At 34.8% G+C, this 19,702-nt stretch overlaps 3 protein-coding genes across 3 annotated transcripts in view; 2 read left to right on the top strand and 1 right to left on the bottom strand.

The window, feature by feature from the left end:
* Positions 1–18,377, bottom strand: part of LOC117335458 (collagen alpha-2(I) chain-like) — a 101,586-nt gene extending 83,209 nt beyond the window's left edge. Inside the window, 1 exon segment of the mRNA XM_033895464.1 lies at positions 18,283–18,377. The gene's annotated coding sequence lies outside the window, so the exon portion shown is untranslated.
* LOC117335973 (cell wall adhesin EAP1-like) lies at positions 6,496–9,724 on the top strand. The gene is made up of 4 exons (XM_033896270.1): positions 6,496–6,516; positions 7,230–7,912; positions 8,270–8,680; positions 8,962–9,724. The coding sequence occupies exons 1-4, from the start codon at positions 6,496–6,498 to the stop codon at positions 9,722–9,724; spliced, it is 1,878 nt and encodes a 625-aa protein (XP_033752161.1).
* On the top strand, positions 9,898–12,267 carry LOC117335972. Its single transcript, XM_033896268.1, has 2 exons — positions 9,898–10,023; positions 11,557–12,267. Exons 1-2 carry the CDS (start codon positions 9,898–9,900, stop codon positions 12,265–12,267), a joined length of 837 nt encoding a protein of 278 aa, XP_033752159.1.
* Positions 18,378–19,702: the final 1,325 nt, after the last annotated feature.

Genomic DNA, 19,702 nt, shown 5'->3' with positions numbered 1-19,702 from the left:
ATAAGTTTGGAGACTACAGTGATGACAGTATGTGACTATATAAGTTTGGAGACTACAGTGCTGACAGTAGGTGACTATATAAGTTTGTAGACAGCAGTGATCACAGTATGTGACTATATAAGTTTGGAGATGAGTGATGGCAGCTGTCGATACTGCCCACTGTCACATGCATAGTTACTGATATGAAATAGATGACAATAATTAACCGACCAGTCTCAAACTGCAGAACTTATATTACTAAAAGCATATTTTCATGGCTTCATTTTTTTTCTAAGTAACCAAATAAAGTCTTACTAGGTAACTAGTACTAACTACATGTACAGCATATTGTACAGGTTACAGCATTGCCAACAGAAAAGCAAGATGTCTTTTTAACTTTGAAGAATGAGGAAGACAAATACCCAGTATTAGAATTCTACCAACAACACAATCTTTGGATAGAGTTGAGATTTGTTTGTGTGGTTTTGTCTTGAGATCTACTTCCTCTACAGCATCCCTTGTCTTGCATTGGTGCTGGGCCAGATTAATATGTAATCAAATGAAATTTTGGCATGAAATATAAACAATATTCTAAAAATTTAAGCTTGCAATCATGCCAGAATTGTGTAACTGATTGAAAATTTATGTAGAGCTAAAGAATGTCAGCTCAGGATTGGAACTTCTCAGCAACCCATCTTGGAAATACAAGGCCAGCTTTGCATTTTAGTATTGGAACCCTTGGATTGTGAATGTGTGGTAGTTGGGCATGTGGAAGAACTATTAACCTTTCCCTATGCTGAGGGTGTGACAGAGAAACCTCTAACCTCGGGGTGATATTCTTGGTTGTCTGTCCCAAGGCTCGCTGTCACAATCTCAACATAGCTATATATATATAGGGATGACTATTTTCTTCCATCATATTATTTTGTTGATGCACTAGGTTCCAGTGTTGTTAAAATATTAACAATTTATAATATATTGTCATCATCACTGTCCCAATTTGTGACATGGTTATGCTACATGTACTGTAGCAGTGTGTACAGTACCTTAACCCTATTGTAAGCTGAGTTTTCACACATAACCAAACTTAATGGACCACTTCAGGAGATAACCAGGGTATGGTGAATATAACTTGATGAATGCCAAAGAAACTATTTTCAATTTAATTCTTAAAGGCTAATTAAGATCTAGAATATTTCCTCACAATAACAGGATTTATATAATGTGTATTAAAAAAACAATATGAAACTTTCTTTTACCTTTTACGAAAATGATTTTTTATTTCAATTGTGCAAATAATATAGTAAATTGGTAGGTAATTATTTTGGCTACAACAATAATGAGTTGGCAGCGAACAATCATAAATATCTTATTATGATTTTAATTTTCTTTAATTTATTTCCCTAAACCTTGACAGTAACTGGACATATTTTTCACATGAATATCACAGATCCTATAGCTTCGTCAATATCACAGATCCTATAGCTTCGTCAATATCACAGATCCTATATGGCTTTATGGATATATCACAGATACTATATGGCTTTATGAATATCACAGATCCTATGGGTTTATGAATATATCACAGATCCTATGTCTTTATGAATATATCACAGATCCTACGGCTTATGTCAATATCACAGATCCTATATGGCTTTATGGATATATCAAAGATCCTATGGCTTTATGGATATATCACAGATCCTACAGCTTAATGAGTACAGATCCTATGACTTTATGAATATATCACAGCTAGATCATATGACTTCATGGATATATCACAGATCCTATGGCTTTATGAATATCACAGATCCTACGGGTTTATGGATATATCACAGATACTATGGCTTTATGGATATATCACAGATCCTATGGCTTTATGGATATATCACAGATCCTATATGGCTTTATGGATATATCACAGATCCTATGGCTTTATGGATATATCACAGATCCTATATGGCTTTATGGATATATCAATCAATATATGCACAGATCCTACGGGTTTATGGATATATCACAGATCCTATATGGCTTTATGGATATATCACAGATCCTACGGGTTTATGGATATATCACAGATCCTACAGCTTTATGGATATATCACAGATCCTATATGGCTTTATGGATATATCACAGATCCTACAGCTTTATGGATATATCACAGATCCTATATGGCTTTATGGATATATCACAGATCCTATGGCTTGATGGATATATCACAGATCCTATATGGCTTTATGGATATATCACAGATCCTATATGGCTTTATGGATATATCACAGATCCTACGGGTTTATGGATATATCACAGATACTATGGCTTTATGGATATATCACAGATCCTACAGCTTTATGGATATATCACAGATACTATGGCTTTATGGATATCACAGATACTATGGCTTTATGGATATATCACAGATCCTACAGCTTTACGGAAATATCACAGATCCTATGGCTTTATGGATATATCACAGATCCTATGGCTTTATGAATATCACAGATCCTATGGCTTTATGGATATATCACAGATACTATGGCTTTATGGATATATCACAGATCCTACGGCTTTATGGATATATCACAGCTAGATCATATGACTTTATGGATATCACAGATCCTATGGCTTTATGGATATATCACAGATCCTGTGGCTTTATGAATATCACAGATCCTATATGACTTTATGAATATCACAGATCCTATGGCTTTATGAATATCACAGATCCTATATGGCTTTATGGATATATCACAGATCCTATGGGTTTATGAATATATCACAGATCCTTTGTCTTTATGGATATATCACAGATCCTATGGCTTTATGGATATATCACAGATCCTATGGCTTTATGGATATATCACAGATGCTATATGGCTTTATGGATATATCACAGATCCTATGGCTTTATGGATATATCACAGATCCTACGGCTTTATGGATATATCACAGATCCTATGGCTTTATGGATATATCACAGATCCTATGGCTTTATGGATATCACAGATACTATGGCTTTATGGATATATCACAGATACTATGGCTTTATGGATATATCACAGATCCTATGGCTTTATGGATATATCACAGATCCTACAGCTTTATGGATATATCACAGATCCTATATGGCTTTATGGATATATCACAGATACTATGGCTTTATGGATATATCACAGATCCTACGGGTTTATGGATATATCACAGATCCTATGGCTTTATGGATATATCACAGATACTATGGCTTTATGGATATATCACAGATCCTATGGCTTTATGAATATATCAAAGATCCTATGGCTTTATGGATATATCAAAGATCCTATGGCTTTATGGATATATCACAGATCCTATGGCTTTATGAGTACAGATCCTATGACTTTATGGATATATCACAGATCATATGGGTTTATGAATATATCACAGATCCTATGGCTTTATGGATATATCACAGATACTATGGCTTTATGGATATATCACAGATCCTATGGCTTTATGGATATCACGTACAGATACTATGGCTTTATGGATATATCACAGATCCTACGGCTTTATGGATATATCACAGATCCTACAGCTTAATGAGTACAGATCCTATGACTTTATGGATATCACAGATACTATGGCTTTATGGATATCACATGTACAGATCCTACAGGTTTATGGATATATCAAAGATCCTATGGCTTTATGGATATATCACAGATCCTACAGCTTAATGAGTACAGATCCTATGACTTTATGAATATATCACAGATCCTATGGCTTTATGAATATCACAGATCCTATGGCTTTATGAATATCACAGATCCTATATATGGCTTATGAATATCACAGATCCTACAGGTTTATGAATATCACAGATCCTATGGCTTTATGAATATCACAGATCCTACGGCTTTATGAACATCACAGATCCGATGGTTATATGAATATCACAGATCCGATGGCTATATGCATGAATATCACAGATCCTATGACTTTATGAATATCACAAATCCTATGGCTTTGAGTTAAAAGTAAAACGTTGAACAAGTTATTTAAAATACAGAAACAGAATGTATCAACAGAGATACTGAATAGTTCATCAGGAGCATGGATAACAATTAATTTACTTTTAAGTTCAGCCAATAAATCATGTATGTGCTTTAAACATTCATTGCAAAATTAACACTACAAAACTTTTAAGCATAAAATATTCTCAAACATATGTTTTATGTGCTGTATCTTTATAGATCTATATAATTTATAATTGAATTATGGCAAAACAAAATTTTGAATTGCACCACGTGGCTACAGGTAGATTTATATAATCTAGGCTGTACATGTGTATAGGATATATATGGGGACGATTAAGAGTGGTACGCATAGTTAGACAGTGTATACCCCTGATCAAGTCAGTATAACCAGGTACAGTTATTATATATAGGATGAATAGCCAGGCATGTGTAGTCAAAATTGACAACGTTAATGTCGGAATGCAGGACAATGCAAGTTATTGTTGGGGGGATGTGCCTTAAAAAATCTCCCGCGTCGCCTCGTCTGAAAAATCTCAAATTGAGGCCTGAATCAGAGTCAAGTCAGGTAAATTGCCCATGATTTAATATATTGCCAGCAAGGTATGAAATAGGGGAACAGTTAATTGATCGTACAGGTAGCACAGGTAATAAACACACAGGTAGGCTTTTGAAGTAACTTAGTCATGAAAGACCATTGTGTGCAGCCCGTTTCAGCAGTCCCAACCTGCTATAGTGATCTGGGGACATTTCTCTTTCCCTGTATAATCAACTCTCCCTATTACTTTGTTCATCCCAGCTTTGGATGACAGCATCTATAATGTATCTACAACATTTCACCTTGTGGTAAAATCACCTTAAATAGGCCCAGGTATCAAAATATATAAAACATGGCCTATCAATACTTGCACAACAAAGACAGATGTCAGGAAACAGGAGTTACACAGATTAATCCTCTTCACTGAACATTTTAAGTCGTCTCAAAGGTAGAATATTTTGAAATATTGCAGTTATTGAATTCTCAATAATATTTGTTCAATATTCAATACTTTGTGTGTCTCTTTTTACAATAATTCAAGAGCACTTTTTTTAGCCCTTTAATGCTGATAATTGGTTGGAGTGGGTGAGGCAAGTTATGGTTTCTTTATCAATAATTGAATTTATTCATCATACTCTATAACAATAATAATACTAAAAAGATACAAACGTATTTGAATAAAGATAAACAAGCATGCTGAGTATTGCTAAAGCAAATACATGTCCCCTACTGACCCCCATTTAAAAAAAGTAAGTGACCTTGACCTTGACCCAAAAACCTTGAAATTTGAACTTGATCTGTAGCTTGAATTTACATACCAACTTTCACCAAAAAAACCTTGAAGCATGGCTGAGATAATTGCAGAAAACTGAGTGGACGGACTGACAGACAGATAGTGAAAGTTGGTATGTAAACTTCAGAAGCTTCAGCAATATGTACCAGCATGCTTGTTTAACTCTTTCCGTACTTTGTGTTCTTTCCGGATTCCGTACCGGAAGTAGTTATTAGGCTCACCCCCGGAAGTTTAAACAAAATGGCAGACTACATGTGCATTTTTGGTGCGTTGTTATTTTCATATAGAAACAGAAAGGTTAGTGTTATCTTTGTACATGATTAAGAAATATTTAACAAAATAAGATCTAGATCAGATTTATCACTCTGAAACGTCCTTGACTCTGATATCTAAAATGCAAATGTAGCAAGCCGCCATATTGTTTACATTAAGAACATATTGAGAAAATATCAACTATTATACTGTACCGAAAAAAACACGTAAAACAAACGAAATAAAAATTATTTAACAACCGAAGTGTTTGTTTCAAAAGCTTTGAACACATTATATAAATCACTGCATTTGGTAATTGTATTTATCGATTGATGCTGTCAACAAATCAACACTTTAAAAACGTCAACTTAGTCTGTCGACTATAGTCGACAGCGGGGAAGACGGAGCACATTTTTATGTCGACTATAGTCGACAACGGGGAAGAGAGAGCACATTTTTATGTCGACTATAGTCGACAACGGTACTGAAAGAGTTAACAGGACATTGTACATTACACCTCCCAAATGGAGTTTAAAATTTCCAAGCATGATCATGAAGTCAACCTATAAATCATACAAATTAATTTGTAAGGAAAAAATTTAAGGGTAACAACAACACTGAATAAATGAGATTGATGGATGTTTAGTGTAAACAGACAATGCAATATCATAACGATAAATCCCATCACCTGACTTGTATATTCTCATAAAAATAACTATTTTAGATATGGAATATAGAAATCGTTGAGTGTTGTGTAACTGATGGATGTGCTGCGAACTTGGCCCGGAGTTACGTCATTTATGTCTAGCATATAAATAATGTAATTTCAGGTGTCGTCGAGGACAATGACAATGTATACCGCTATCAGTATATCATTTTAATGTGTTAAGTCGCTGTCTTCTTATCAAAAACCTACCATGTCAAACAAGGTTGAAGAGGTAAAATAAATCTATAGCTTATCACTTTAGGTCATCATGACCTTCAAATATAATATCATACAGAAAATTTTATTTGCCCTGGTTAGAATTGAAAACACCTTATACCATTCAAGTCAACAGATAAGAAATAATAAAATAAAAAGCATGGTTTCTTCAGAATAACTTTTCATTCATTTTGAATACATTTTCAAGGAGATTTATTGATATAAATATGCATATATATACAGAGTGTATAAATATATATCTAAATATTTTGTAAGCAAGAATTTGACTTTGTGTTTATGACTCATCGTTTAAGTGTTCTGGGACTTGATAAAGCTTTTATGTTACTTTACATTAGGATTCAGTGAGTAAATTTAAGTTTAACACTGTATTCAAGAAAATGTAGCTGTATGAAGAGACCTCAGGAAGTGAAATGGTTATGGATAATTTCTGTGATCATTTACCATTTTGAAAACAGAATAAAATCGCCAATAACAGATACCTTATTCTCTAAGGGCAACTCTCCAAAAACAGATACCTTGTTCTCTAAGGGCAACTCTCCTAAAACAGATACCTTATTATCCAAGGGCAACTCTCCTAAAACAGATACCTTATTCTCTAAGGGCAACTTTCCAAAAACAGAAACCTTATTCTCTAAGGGCAACTCTCCTAAAACAGATACCTTATTCTCCAAGGGCAACTCTCCTAAAACAGATACCTTATTCTCTTAGGGCAACACTCCAAAAACAGATACCTTATTCTCTAAGGGCAACTCTCCAAAAACAGATATCTTATTCTCTAAGGGCAACTCTCCTAAAACAGATACCTTATTCTCTAAGGGCAACTTTCCAAAAACAGAAACCTTATTCTCTAAGGGCAACTCTCCTAAAACAGATACCTTATTCTCCAAGGGCAACTCTCCTAAAACAAATACCTTATTCTCTAAGGACAACTCTCCTAAAACAAATACCTTATTCTCTAAGGACAACTCTCCTAAAACAGATACCTTGTTCTCTAAGGACAACTCTCCTAAAACAGAAACCTTATTCTCTAAGGACAACTCTCCAAAAACAAATACCTTATTCTCTAAGGACAACTCTCCTCAAACAGAAACCTTATTCTCTAAGGACAACTCTCCTAAAACAGATACCTTATTCTCTAAGGACAACTCTCCTAAAACAAATACCTTATTCTCTAAGGACAACTCTCCTAAAACAAATACCTTATTCTCTAAGGACAACTCTCCTAAAACAGATACCTTGTTCTCTAAGGGCAACTCTCCTAAAACAAATACCTTATTCTCTAAGGGCAACTCTCCTAAAACAGAAACCTTATTCTCTAAGGGCAACTCTCCTAAAACAGATACCTTATTCTCTAAGGGCAACTCTCCTAAAACAGATACCTTATTCTCTATGTACCTTATTCTCTAAGGACAACTCTCCTAAAACAGATACCTTATTCTCTAAGGACAACTCTCCTAAAACAGATACCTTATTCTCTAAGGACAACTCTCCTAAAACAAATACCTTATTCTCTAAGGACAACTCTCCTAAAACAAATACCTTATTCTCTAAGGACAACTCTCCTAAAACAAATACCTTATTCTCTAAGGACAACTCTCCTAAAACAGATACCTTATTCTCTAAGGGCAACTCTCCTAAAACAGAAACCTTATTCTCTAAGGGCAACTCTCCTAAAACAGAAACCTTATTCTCTTAGGGCAACTTTCCAAAAACAGAAACCTTATTCTCTATGTACCTTATTCTCTAAGGACAACTCTCCAAAAACAGATACCTTATTCTCTATGTACCTTATTCTCTAAGGGCAACTCTCCTAAAACAGATACCTTATTCTCCAAGGGCAACTCTCCTAAAACAGATACCTTATTCTCCAAGGACAACTCTCCTAAAACAGAAACCTTATTCTCTAAGGGCAACTCTCCTAAAACAGATACCTTGTTCTCTAAGGGCAACTCTCCAAAAACAGAAACCTTATTCTCTAAGGACAACTCTCCTAAAACAGATACCTTATTCTCTAAGGGCAACTCTCCTAAAACAAATACCTTATTCTCTAAGGACAACTCTCCTAAAACAGATACCTTATTCTCTAAGGGCAACACTCCAAAAACAGATACCTTATTCTCCAAGGACAACTCTCCAAAAACAGAAACCTTATTCTCTATGTACCTTATTCTCTAAGGGCAACTCTCCTAAAACAGAAACCTTATTCTCTTAGGGCAACTTTCCAAAAACAGAAACCTTATTCTCTATGTACCTTATTCTCTAAGGACAACTCTCCAAAAACAGATACCTTATTCTCTATGTACCTTATTCTCTAAGGACAACTCTCCAAAAACAGAAACCTTATTCTCTAAGGGCAACTCTCCTAAAACAGAAACCTTATTCTCTTAGGGCAACTTTCCAAAAACAGAAACCTTATTCTCTATGTACCTTATTCTCTAAGGACAACTCTCCAAAAACAGATACCTTATTCTCTATGTACCTTATTCTCTAAGGGCAACTCTCCTAAAACAGATACCTTATTCTCCAAGGGCAACTCTCCTAAAACAGATACCTTATTCTCCAAGGACAACTCTCCTAAAACAGAAACCTTATTCTCTAAGGGCAACTCTCCTAAAACAGATACCTTGTTCTCTAAGGGCAACTCTCCAAAAACAGAAACCTTATTCTCTAAGGACAACACTCCAAAAACAGATACCTTATTCTCCAAGGACAACTCTCCTAAAACAGATACCTTATTCTCTAAGGGCAACTCTCCAAAAACAGATATCTTATTCTCTAAGGGCAACTCTCCAAAAACAGAAACCTTATTCTCTAAGGGCAACTCTCCAAAAACAGAAACCTTATTCTCTAAGGACAACACTCCAAAAACAGAAACCTTATTCTCTAAGGACAACTCTCCTAAAACAGATACCTTATTCTCTAAGGACAACTCTCCAAAAACAGATATCTTATTCTCTAAGGGCAACTCTCCAAAAACAGATACCTTGTTCTCTAAGGGCAACTCTCCTAAAACAAATACCTTGTTCTCTAAGGGCAACTCTCCAAAAACAGATACCTTATTCTCTAAGGGCAACTCTCCAAAAACAGATACCTTATTCTCTAAGGGCAACTCTCCAAAAACAGAAACCTTATTCTCTAAGGGCAACTCTCCTAAAACAGATACCTTATTCTCTATGGAAAAAAATAAGAAAAAACGTAGATGATAATTCCTTCAAAAGAAGAATATCATTTGGAATATCCTTACATTTCTGATAAGTACATTACAGCATTGATGACCGACAGAAAACAGCACAAGCAGTATTGTTAACAGAATGTAATCTGATACAGCCATAAAGCAAACACCAAGATTTCATAGCAATCAAAAATACAAAACTGCATGCCTTTTTATACAAAAGAAAACACTCTCATTGCAACCAACCATCATTATGATAAATTCATTAAAACTCTAAAGTGTCTGACAGCAGTGGAGGATGAAAAGGTATTCTGCTTCCAGGTGGAAAAAGTAACGAGCTGTGATATGATAACATCAGGACTATGATGCAGGTGAGAGTTGGAGCAATACTATCAGCACATCACTACCGTTGTATGATGCTTCCTATCAATATCTGAATAAGTGATATAAACATCACTGTTGTCAGCTGTGTCTGACTGTCTCTATATTCTTTTTATTTCTAAAATCCATCTCTACCTTTTTTGCCATGGGTGGATGGAAGTTTAAGGTCTTTGTTCCAAGCATTTTTGGAGGCAAAATTTTTGATAAAATTCTTTCAGCATTCTTTAAGAGCACTAAGCCCCATATTGGGACATCTTATATATTGTCTACTGTCAAATGTTGATCTTTGCACAATTGTCCACCTGGTAGAGTTGTACAAAATTTCCACCTGGTTTTCTACTTATTATCTAGCTACCAAGGATATCCTCTTTTCCTTATTGTCAACATCTCATTTATTTGGAAAATTTTGGAATGTCATGATAATTCTTATATTTGCTACAACTGTAACTTGTGGATGCTAAAGTTCCATGCTACTGCAATACTGGTGATTAAAACACTTAATACTGTACTACAATGCTAAACATTTACCTGGAATCCATTTAATTCTGGTCATATCTTTTCCTATCTCAACACATACCAATAAACCCTAAATCTAAGTTTTGCTGTCATTACGCTATCGTTGGATCTATTCTACAGTGAGAACACAGGGATACCAGAACTGGCAACATATATATATATATATATACTATACATCCTCACCTTATTATGTCTATTTTAAGTACCAGAGAACCAAAAACTTGGACCTGATTCCAAAAATAATCTGATACCTAAGTTTTCAACATGGGGAGTATAAATCAAGTGGCTGTGCCTCGCAGGCAGGTTATTACACAAACAAATAAGCTGCTTGATGATGATATCACAGGCTAGTAGTGTTGCAGTACCCAACACATGCCCATTGCATGTAACACACAAAACCCATTACAACATACGGGTTGGATCGCCCAGACCTGCCCTGGGTAGAGCTCCGTTAGATTAAGAACTAACGTTACACAACAACTTTTGTCAGTTACTTGATCTTGTTTCCATGGTTAATCCTACAATCATATGCACGTTTTGAAATTTAAATGTTAACATCATGACAATTTTGAAGTCTGACCTTGTGAGAATGCGGATCAATAGATAGATTAACAGGCCATGATGGACAACTAACAAGGCTCAGAACCTAGAAGTGCTGGCATACATATATTTGGTAGCTATCACCTTTGTACATATATATGCTTGCTTAGATTATCTGCTAGAGGGATCAGTTAGACAAAAAAAAATATTATGATATTTTGGATAAAGACAATAACACATTTAGAAATAAACAGACCACCCTGGGTTTAACAGGGAAATACAATGTTAAAGGCCAACTATAACCTTATATATGTCCCCTTCATCATGTAGCAGGGAAAGATAGCATGATTATCTAATTAGGAGCCAATTGTTGATTCCTTCATCATATTCTATCATCATAACCACCACACACTGACACAAGGTTAGAAACCTACTATCAAGACTATTAGCTCTAACAGAGAAGGTGACACAAGGTTAGGGACCGACTGTCAGGACTATCAACAGTTAACAGGGCCTGACACAAGGTTAGGGACCAACTGTCAGGACTATCAACAGTTAACAGGAGGTGACACAAGGTTAGGGACCGACTGTCAGGACTATCAACAGTTAACAGGAGGTGACACAAGGTTAGGGACCGACTGTCAGGACTATCAACAGTTAACAGGAGGTGACATAAGGTTAGGGACCGACTGTCAGGACTATCAACAGTTAACAGGAGGTGACACAAGGTTAGGGACCAACTGTCAGGACTATCAACAGTTAACAGGAGGTGACAAAAGGTTAGGGACCGACTGTCAGTACTATCAACAGTTAACAGGAGGTGACACAAGGTTAGGGACCGACTGTCAGGACTATCAACAGTTAACAGGAGGTGACACAAGGTTAGGGACCGACTGTCAGGACTATCAACAGTTAACAGGAGGTGACACAAGGTTAGGGACCTACTGTCAGGACTATCAACAGTTAACAGAAGGTGACACAAGGTTAGGGACCGACTGTCAGGACTATCAACAGTTAACAGGAGGTGACACAAGGTTAGGGACCGACTGTCAGGACTATCAACAGTTAACAGGAGGTGACAAAAGGTTAGGGACCAACTGTCAGGACTATCAACAGCAGGAGGTGACACAAGGTTAGGGACCGACTGTCAGGACTATCAACAGTTAACAGGAGGTGACACAAGGTTAGGGACCGACTGTCAGGTCTATCAACAGTTAACAGAAGGTGACACAAGGTTAGGGACCGACTGTCAGGACTATCAACAGTTAACAGGAGGTGACACAAGGTTAGGGACCGACTGTCAGGTCTATCAACAGTTAACAGGAGGTGACACAAGGTTAGGGACCGACTGTCAGGACTATCAACAGTTAACAGGAGGTGACACAAGGTAAGGGACCGACTGTCAGGACTATCAACAGTTAACAGGAGGTGACAAAAGGTTAGGGACCAACTGTCAGGACTATCAACAGTTAACAGGAGGTGACACAAGGTTAGGGACCTACTTGGAAAAAAAGAATATTTAAAAAGATCGAAAAAATAACAAATACCACATCTTTGGAGACATGTTGGCCAAGACATCCATGGTAATAAAACTGGATATCAATATAAAAATATTTGTTGTGATCTCAAATGGAACCAAAATTGGATGAAGTCGCAAAAGGTGTTCATCTGGGAGATGAATCTACAAATTTGCCATTAGATTTGATGTTATTGTTAAATCTCTTCAGGATTGGATCTCTTTTTACAGACGACTCCATGGATTCTACCACACATAACTCATTCTTTTACTTTTACAACTCGTAAAGACACATCAGTTTCAAGGCTAAAATAATTATGAAATGATTCCATGGCAGAGAACACCCACCAAGGAACGGACAGCTCTGGGCTCACTAACAAATCTACAGCTCCTCGCCTAATCTATTCACTACACTTCTCTTTAAATCTCAATTTTATCTGAAACTCTCAAGGATGTTTGTGGGTTCAGTTTTTGTTTAATTTTTTTTTTCAGTTGTGAATCAATGTAACATCACTGGTTTCCATTATCCAGTTAAAATAATCAATCAATGTGTAATGGTACATGACACAAATTTTAAATGCTTGTTATATACCGTATATCGTTTTTTTTTAGCGAGTGTCTAATTTTCGCTATTTTCACGACCAGACTCGGTCGCGAATTATAAGATATTGCTAAAATTGATCACATTTTACAGTAAGAGTTAGCTCCCTTGTAGGGGTGTTGTCATGAACCGATCACTTGTTTATACATGCCGTATACAGGTGTGCTTAATTGGCCTTAACTCGACTGAACTGTTTTATTCAATAAAAATGTACTCACAGTTGACCATATGTTTTGTCCTTTGTATAGATCTATTTGAAATCATAACGAGAGTCACATTGCCATGTGAAACATGGCCATGCTACGATTTGTAACCGTTACACGGAAGGACAAAGAAAATCCGGTCAGGGACAGACCTGAGTTTGCTGAAGCAAACAAACGTGTAGATAAATTATTATTACTGTACTTCTTCATTTTTGTTGTATATGAAACATATGTACGCTAAAATTTGAATTACACGTGGTGAAAACGCTAAAAATGAAATATGCTAAAAATAAAACGTGTCATTTTGTACAGAAAACGCGAAATTTGGCATACGCTAAAAAAAACCGATATACAGTATTACAGTTGAGATGATATTGTTTACTTTTTTTGCAATTTCTTTTGTCAGGGAACTTCTAAATGATCAATTTTATGTTTAATTTCTGTTCTATTAATCTCTGATTGAACCGGTACCTATATAATTTTGGTAACAAAGCTATACCTGATTAAAAAAGAAATTGGTATGGTTTGGTATTTTTTAATCTCCTATCAATAGATGGCCATTTAAGGGTATACAAGATGCATGCGTGTGGTGGTGATCATGAGTGTGCGTGTTTTGGGAGACTGCGTTATGTTCATGTTTTTCTTGTGATATAACGAAAATTATGCCAACTTTATAGTGCTACCTCACTGAGACATGCTGCTGAAGACACCAAGCAGGACACCCCATCCAGTCAATATAATGACAACAGGCGAAAAATGCTGATTGCTAATCAGGGGTCATAACTATCATTGTTATAGACTCGGGTATGTCTTGGCCAGGGGGCAGAACCTACTAAGGCCATCCTCACAGGGGCAATCGCTCAAAATGCAGTGTCAACCAAGGGGGACAATAGGAGGAAGTAAGTTGTTTTGGAAGAAGAGAAATGATAATTAACTTTAAGATCCAAAATTCTGTCCCCTTCTACGATCATGTACAGTAAAACACGGTTATGATAATAGTGAATCCCAGGGGACCAACTGAATCAGTTCGTTATATTGATAGTTCGTATTACGTGTATTACGATTTTTTTTTTTTTTCTAAAAACTTCGCTGTATGAAAATATTCAAATAAAATTCAAACAAGTACAATTTAAAAGCGATGCAATTATTTTAAGTCAGTTATAACCTTCTGATGAAACTTTTCGCGTAAGGCAAGTGTGTACAAATACGGTCGTGATCACCGGGGCATGACTTTCTGACTTCGGAAGATGGGTTCGTACTAAAAGTGTTGAAATAACAAAGAATTTCAGTCGACGGGTCCTCTAAATTGGTTCGTAATAGACAATATTTCACTTTGTGAAATTCGCAATATAATTATAGAATTACATATAGAAGTAATAGGGAGAATAGCCAGGGAATCAGAATTAGTTCGTAATATCCATAAAATCGCTATAAGCGTGTTCGTACTAAACTTGTTTTACTGTAATAGGGGAAGCAGGAACAGTTCTTATGCCTACACGCAGGCCAGATATACAAGGGAAATTTCTGGGAATACAATATCACAATTTTCACTGCGAAAATGATTTCTCTCATTCAGGCAGTGATCAATCATGAATGGCTATATATATAGCTACACGCCATTTTACACATGTGTACAAATCCATATTTCTAATGACAATTAGATAAACAAACAAATTGTGCAGTTCTAATACAATTAAATTTTTGAAAAATATGATGCCAAAATGTAAGACATGAAATTGATTTTAAAAACCTGTGTAATAGTTGCATTGATGTACACCATTTCAAAGATGATGACTTAAGCAAGTCTATCGGCTATAAGGACAAACGGACAAGGACTCTCCATAAAAAATATAGCAGTGTCATAGAGTACTTAAGCACAGACAGGAGTAAATAGGTACTTGATGGCACGATAGTCACCTTACTCATCGTTCCAGTGTGGTTCCTACCAGTCAGCTATTGTTCCCATTTAAAGGATATCCAACACGGTTCTTTGTATTTCTTTACCTGCGGGATCCACTTCGGCTTTTTAAACCGCAGAGATCTATAACTGTGATCAATAGTCAAAATGGCAGGTCCGTTGGGTACTTAATAGTAACCGCTAATACTTTGTTATCTGATCTAGTATGTGAATTTTATTTTTCATCATTATTTACCTGGTAATTTTTTTTTATCTCTACCTTGAAAGGGTTGCAGCAAATGTTTATAAATTTCTGTATATGGTTTGAGACAGACTAAATACCTACGAATCCTGTATCGTATACTATAGTGAACAAATTAAGCAATGTTACACCTACATCTCATGTACAATAATAACCTGTCACTATAACAGGGTATAAACATTTTACCACAATAACAAAGTGATTCAAGTAGTTTGATCTGTCGAGGTTGAAAACAACCGATATAAAGTTTTAATCTGAACAAAAATTCTCCTGTCTACCATGCATAGCATTCAAGATCTTATAAACTGATGCATGCATTGAAGAATTTTGGTATTAAAATAAACTTCAAGGAAAAATGGATTTCATTATACAGAAACATATCGATACCAGTAAACAGCATCCATTACAGCATCTATCATCACCAAAGTATTTCAAACAACAACGATCTGTTTTTTAAGAAAGACACAGCTGTGACATAATCATGGTAATCAATTTAGTACAGTATATAATAAAAAAATCAGTTGTATAGATCATCTGATCAAGAATAAACTCAAATGATGAATTACATCATCACTGCTTCAGTCTGCCAATCACAATATTGCTGACAGTGAGCTTCCTATATGGATACACACATTATGACAGCAGTGATTTGTAAAGTTTACATTTCATTACAGATTGTTTCCACATAAAATATAAAATTATAAATGTACAGAATATATACAGAAAGTAGAACTTGTAAACATTATTTGAATTTTACGAAAACAAAAGATCTGGGTCTTCCGGGAGCAACTTGTACACATCAAGCAAATATTGAATTGGCATCTATTCATGAAGTATGAATATTTTCATATTCCAATTTGTAACAACACATATGTCTGAATGTAAATAAAGTGATCTACATAAAGTATATCATAATAAACAATTTCAGATGGTGAGTATATTTGGGGGAATTTCTAAGGTATTTTCCCAACAAATTTCATAAAATTTGAAAAAATTTTGATATCAATTAAAGTTTTGAAAATAATTAAAATGATTTCAGTACTAGTATGAAGGCATGAGTTCCATTTTGCTACAATAAAAACAATTTGATTTTTGTAATGTATATTCTAGTAAATACGTAATATAAATAAATAGATAGGTTATTTCTTCAAAAAATTTAACCAATAGATACTAATTCTAATATGGATAAAACAACTCTTATATGCGTGCTCGACTTTATGACGGATAATTGAATATAGTTTATTCAAACATATTATTTAACATCTATCTTTCAATGATGATCTGTTGAACATCATTTACATTTTAATTCTGTGATACTTCGTTATGATGTTATGTAATTGTGCTCATTTATAATGAAACGTACCTGCTGAGAATCGTAATATATATATATGAGTCTAGTTTTCTGTTATTTTTATTTTACTTTTTGTACAAGGTTTGACCTGCTGTGTCCCATTAAATGATCATATTGATCAGCATCCCGGTCAAATAATAACTTATCTATCAAATTCAAAATTGGAATAAAAAGCATGTCAATCTTTCCTATACATACGGTTTTTTTCTGTGTTACGTATACTGTTAGCATTATATATATCTAGCATGCTTCAGTCTGGTTAGCTTGTTTTTACATGATGTGACTGCGGGTAGACTGTTGACAACCCTAAATGCCATCATCTCCCTGTACTCCCTGATATGATCAATCATGATCCTAAATGAGATTGTACTTGTTGAAATTTACAGTGTAACACATGATCAGTGCATATAACTTCTGTTTTCATATGGTTTGGGGATGTAAACTGTTACAAAGCTCTGAACAAAATCTTAAAAAATCATGGATTTTCTATTTACCATTTCTACAGATATAACATATCATAAATCCTAACAAATCTGTGGACATTTATCTGTATCTACCCAACAATTTGACAGTTGAAGGATCTCACAATAGGAGAATCAATGATTAACTATTTAACTACTGTCTTAATATGCATTAATACTAATAATAGCATTTATTTTAAATCATTAGTAACCTTTGCAACATTAACTGTGGAGTATCATAAGAAAGCAACATAACTTAATGGAACTAAAATCAAAAGCAATTTTTAAAACAAGTAATTATATATAAAGCTTATCAACTAGGCCTAGTAGCTAGCTTACTGTTACATGTGTCTAGTGCTTTCACTGTAATTTACAGAACAATAAAATGTTCTGCGATAAGCTAAAACTGGTGGATTAATACAAATAACTTTGAGAATTAAAAGTTGGTCTAAAGAATGCCAAGAGTTTGTTTTGTTTAGGTCAGTACGTCCGCATTCCAATCACATTCCCTTCTACCCCCATGGAGAGCCCCTGTGTATTTCCCCAATACACACAGAATGTAGGCACTGATTTCCCTTCGTAGCCTTTTCTAAATATAAATTCTTCAATATCGTTGCATAAGTTGAACTCATACAAACTTAAATCAAGTTAATTGTAACGCCAGTAGTGTAGCTTTTAGGCGTTGAATTTCACTTGAAAATGTCCCTTACTTTCTTCATAATGAACAAGCATGAAACATTGGAGGGACCGGGTCAACGCGATCGGATACGCTTGAGGGTCCCATAAAAAGTATGCCATCGGCTTGAAAAAGACTATGTGTAATAACATCTTAACAAACAAGTATAAATTATAAATACAAACCTTCATTGTTCATATCATGCCGCATTTCACGATGAACAGTTATATTCATGGTTTCAATATCCAAACACAATATATCTTGACCTCCATATTGGAATATAGTTTACAATCACGTGATTAAAATAGATCGATTTGATTGGATTTGTCTGGAAATCGAATTTCGCGCAAAAATAGAGGTGATAGGCTAGACAAATAAACACATATTTGTTTCTAGCCGAAAATATATTTAGATTGCTTTTGAAAAATTGAGTAAAGACAATATAATATTAGATAAACAATAGCCAGACAAATAGTTAAGGGCTACGATAAATAAACACAATAAAAGTGCTCGAACAAACATATTTTAATCCAAGTTTGTGTCATTTAGACTCGATGCAGCATTATGTACCATGTAAGGCCTATATCGAAAGAAGAAAATCGAAGGTGTTTCAAAAAGCAACATTATTACCCGAAGCTCACATGAACCAAACAAAATTCAGTGACTATATACCCAGATAGGCCCTACTTCACTGCAAAATCATTTGTATTTATATTCATCAAAAGCCACAATATATCTCTGATGGATTAAAAAAAACTCATTTAAAAGTGCTGTTCTGGCAAAGAAAAACGTTAGCAAGGTAGACTTATAATTAGAATTAGAAAATATTTGTAGTTGTAAAGAAAATAACTTTATTAGATCTAGAATCTATGTAATTTTTTTAACATATACAGGATATATGTAGGGATATATATTATAATAAATATGTTTCTCTCCAGAGGAATATAGTAATTAAGAGATCAATATATAATTCGTTACGTTACACATAATTGAGGTTAAGAGTCTTTTGGCATACAAAAGTGTCAAATAATAATAAAACACTCATTAACCGGGCAAAAATCTGTTTGCCATAATTTATTTTTTATCTAACATCAAATGATTTTTTTCCATTTGTGACTAATTTCATTTTCATACATAAGGATAAAAGATTTGACAATTATGTGCAATTACTTTGTCCTTATGTAAGACGGCATCTTAATTGCCACTTGAGGTCAATGATTAGGCATATCATTTACACAAAAATCAAAATAATAAAATCACGTGTGTGAGATCATGATACGTAGTAGGGGAGGCAACCCTATATCATTGACATTGGTTTTTCTCCATTGACTTTTTGTGTGAAGAGGTTTTATCATTTTTTTAATTATTTTTTTTCTTCACAATATGGATGTCTATATTTCATCCATTAAACCAGGGATCACATGATGTTTTGTATTATAACTGAACTATATATATATATATTTACACACACGATGCTATCTAGATTCAAAGCAGGTGTGAAATTCCCTACACACCCTTAAATCTGTGTTCTTTTAACACTTGTTTATACTTCAGACATCGTGCGTATCAAGCGTTCACAAGAACGCGTTAGAACCTGTCACTTCC

Source organism: Pecten maximus, chromosome 10 (genome assembly GCF_902652985.1).
Source record: "Pecten maximus chromosome 10, xPecMax1.1, whole genome shotgun sequence".
Classification (NCBI taxonomy): Eukaryota; Metazoa; Mollusca; class Bivalvia; order Pectinida; family Pectinidae; genus Pecten; species Pecten maximus.
Note: the sequence above shows the minus strand (reverse complement) of the source record. Positions and strands in the feature narration are given on the sequence as shown.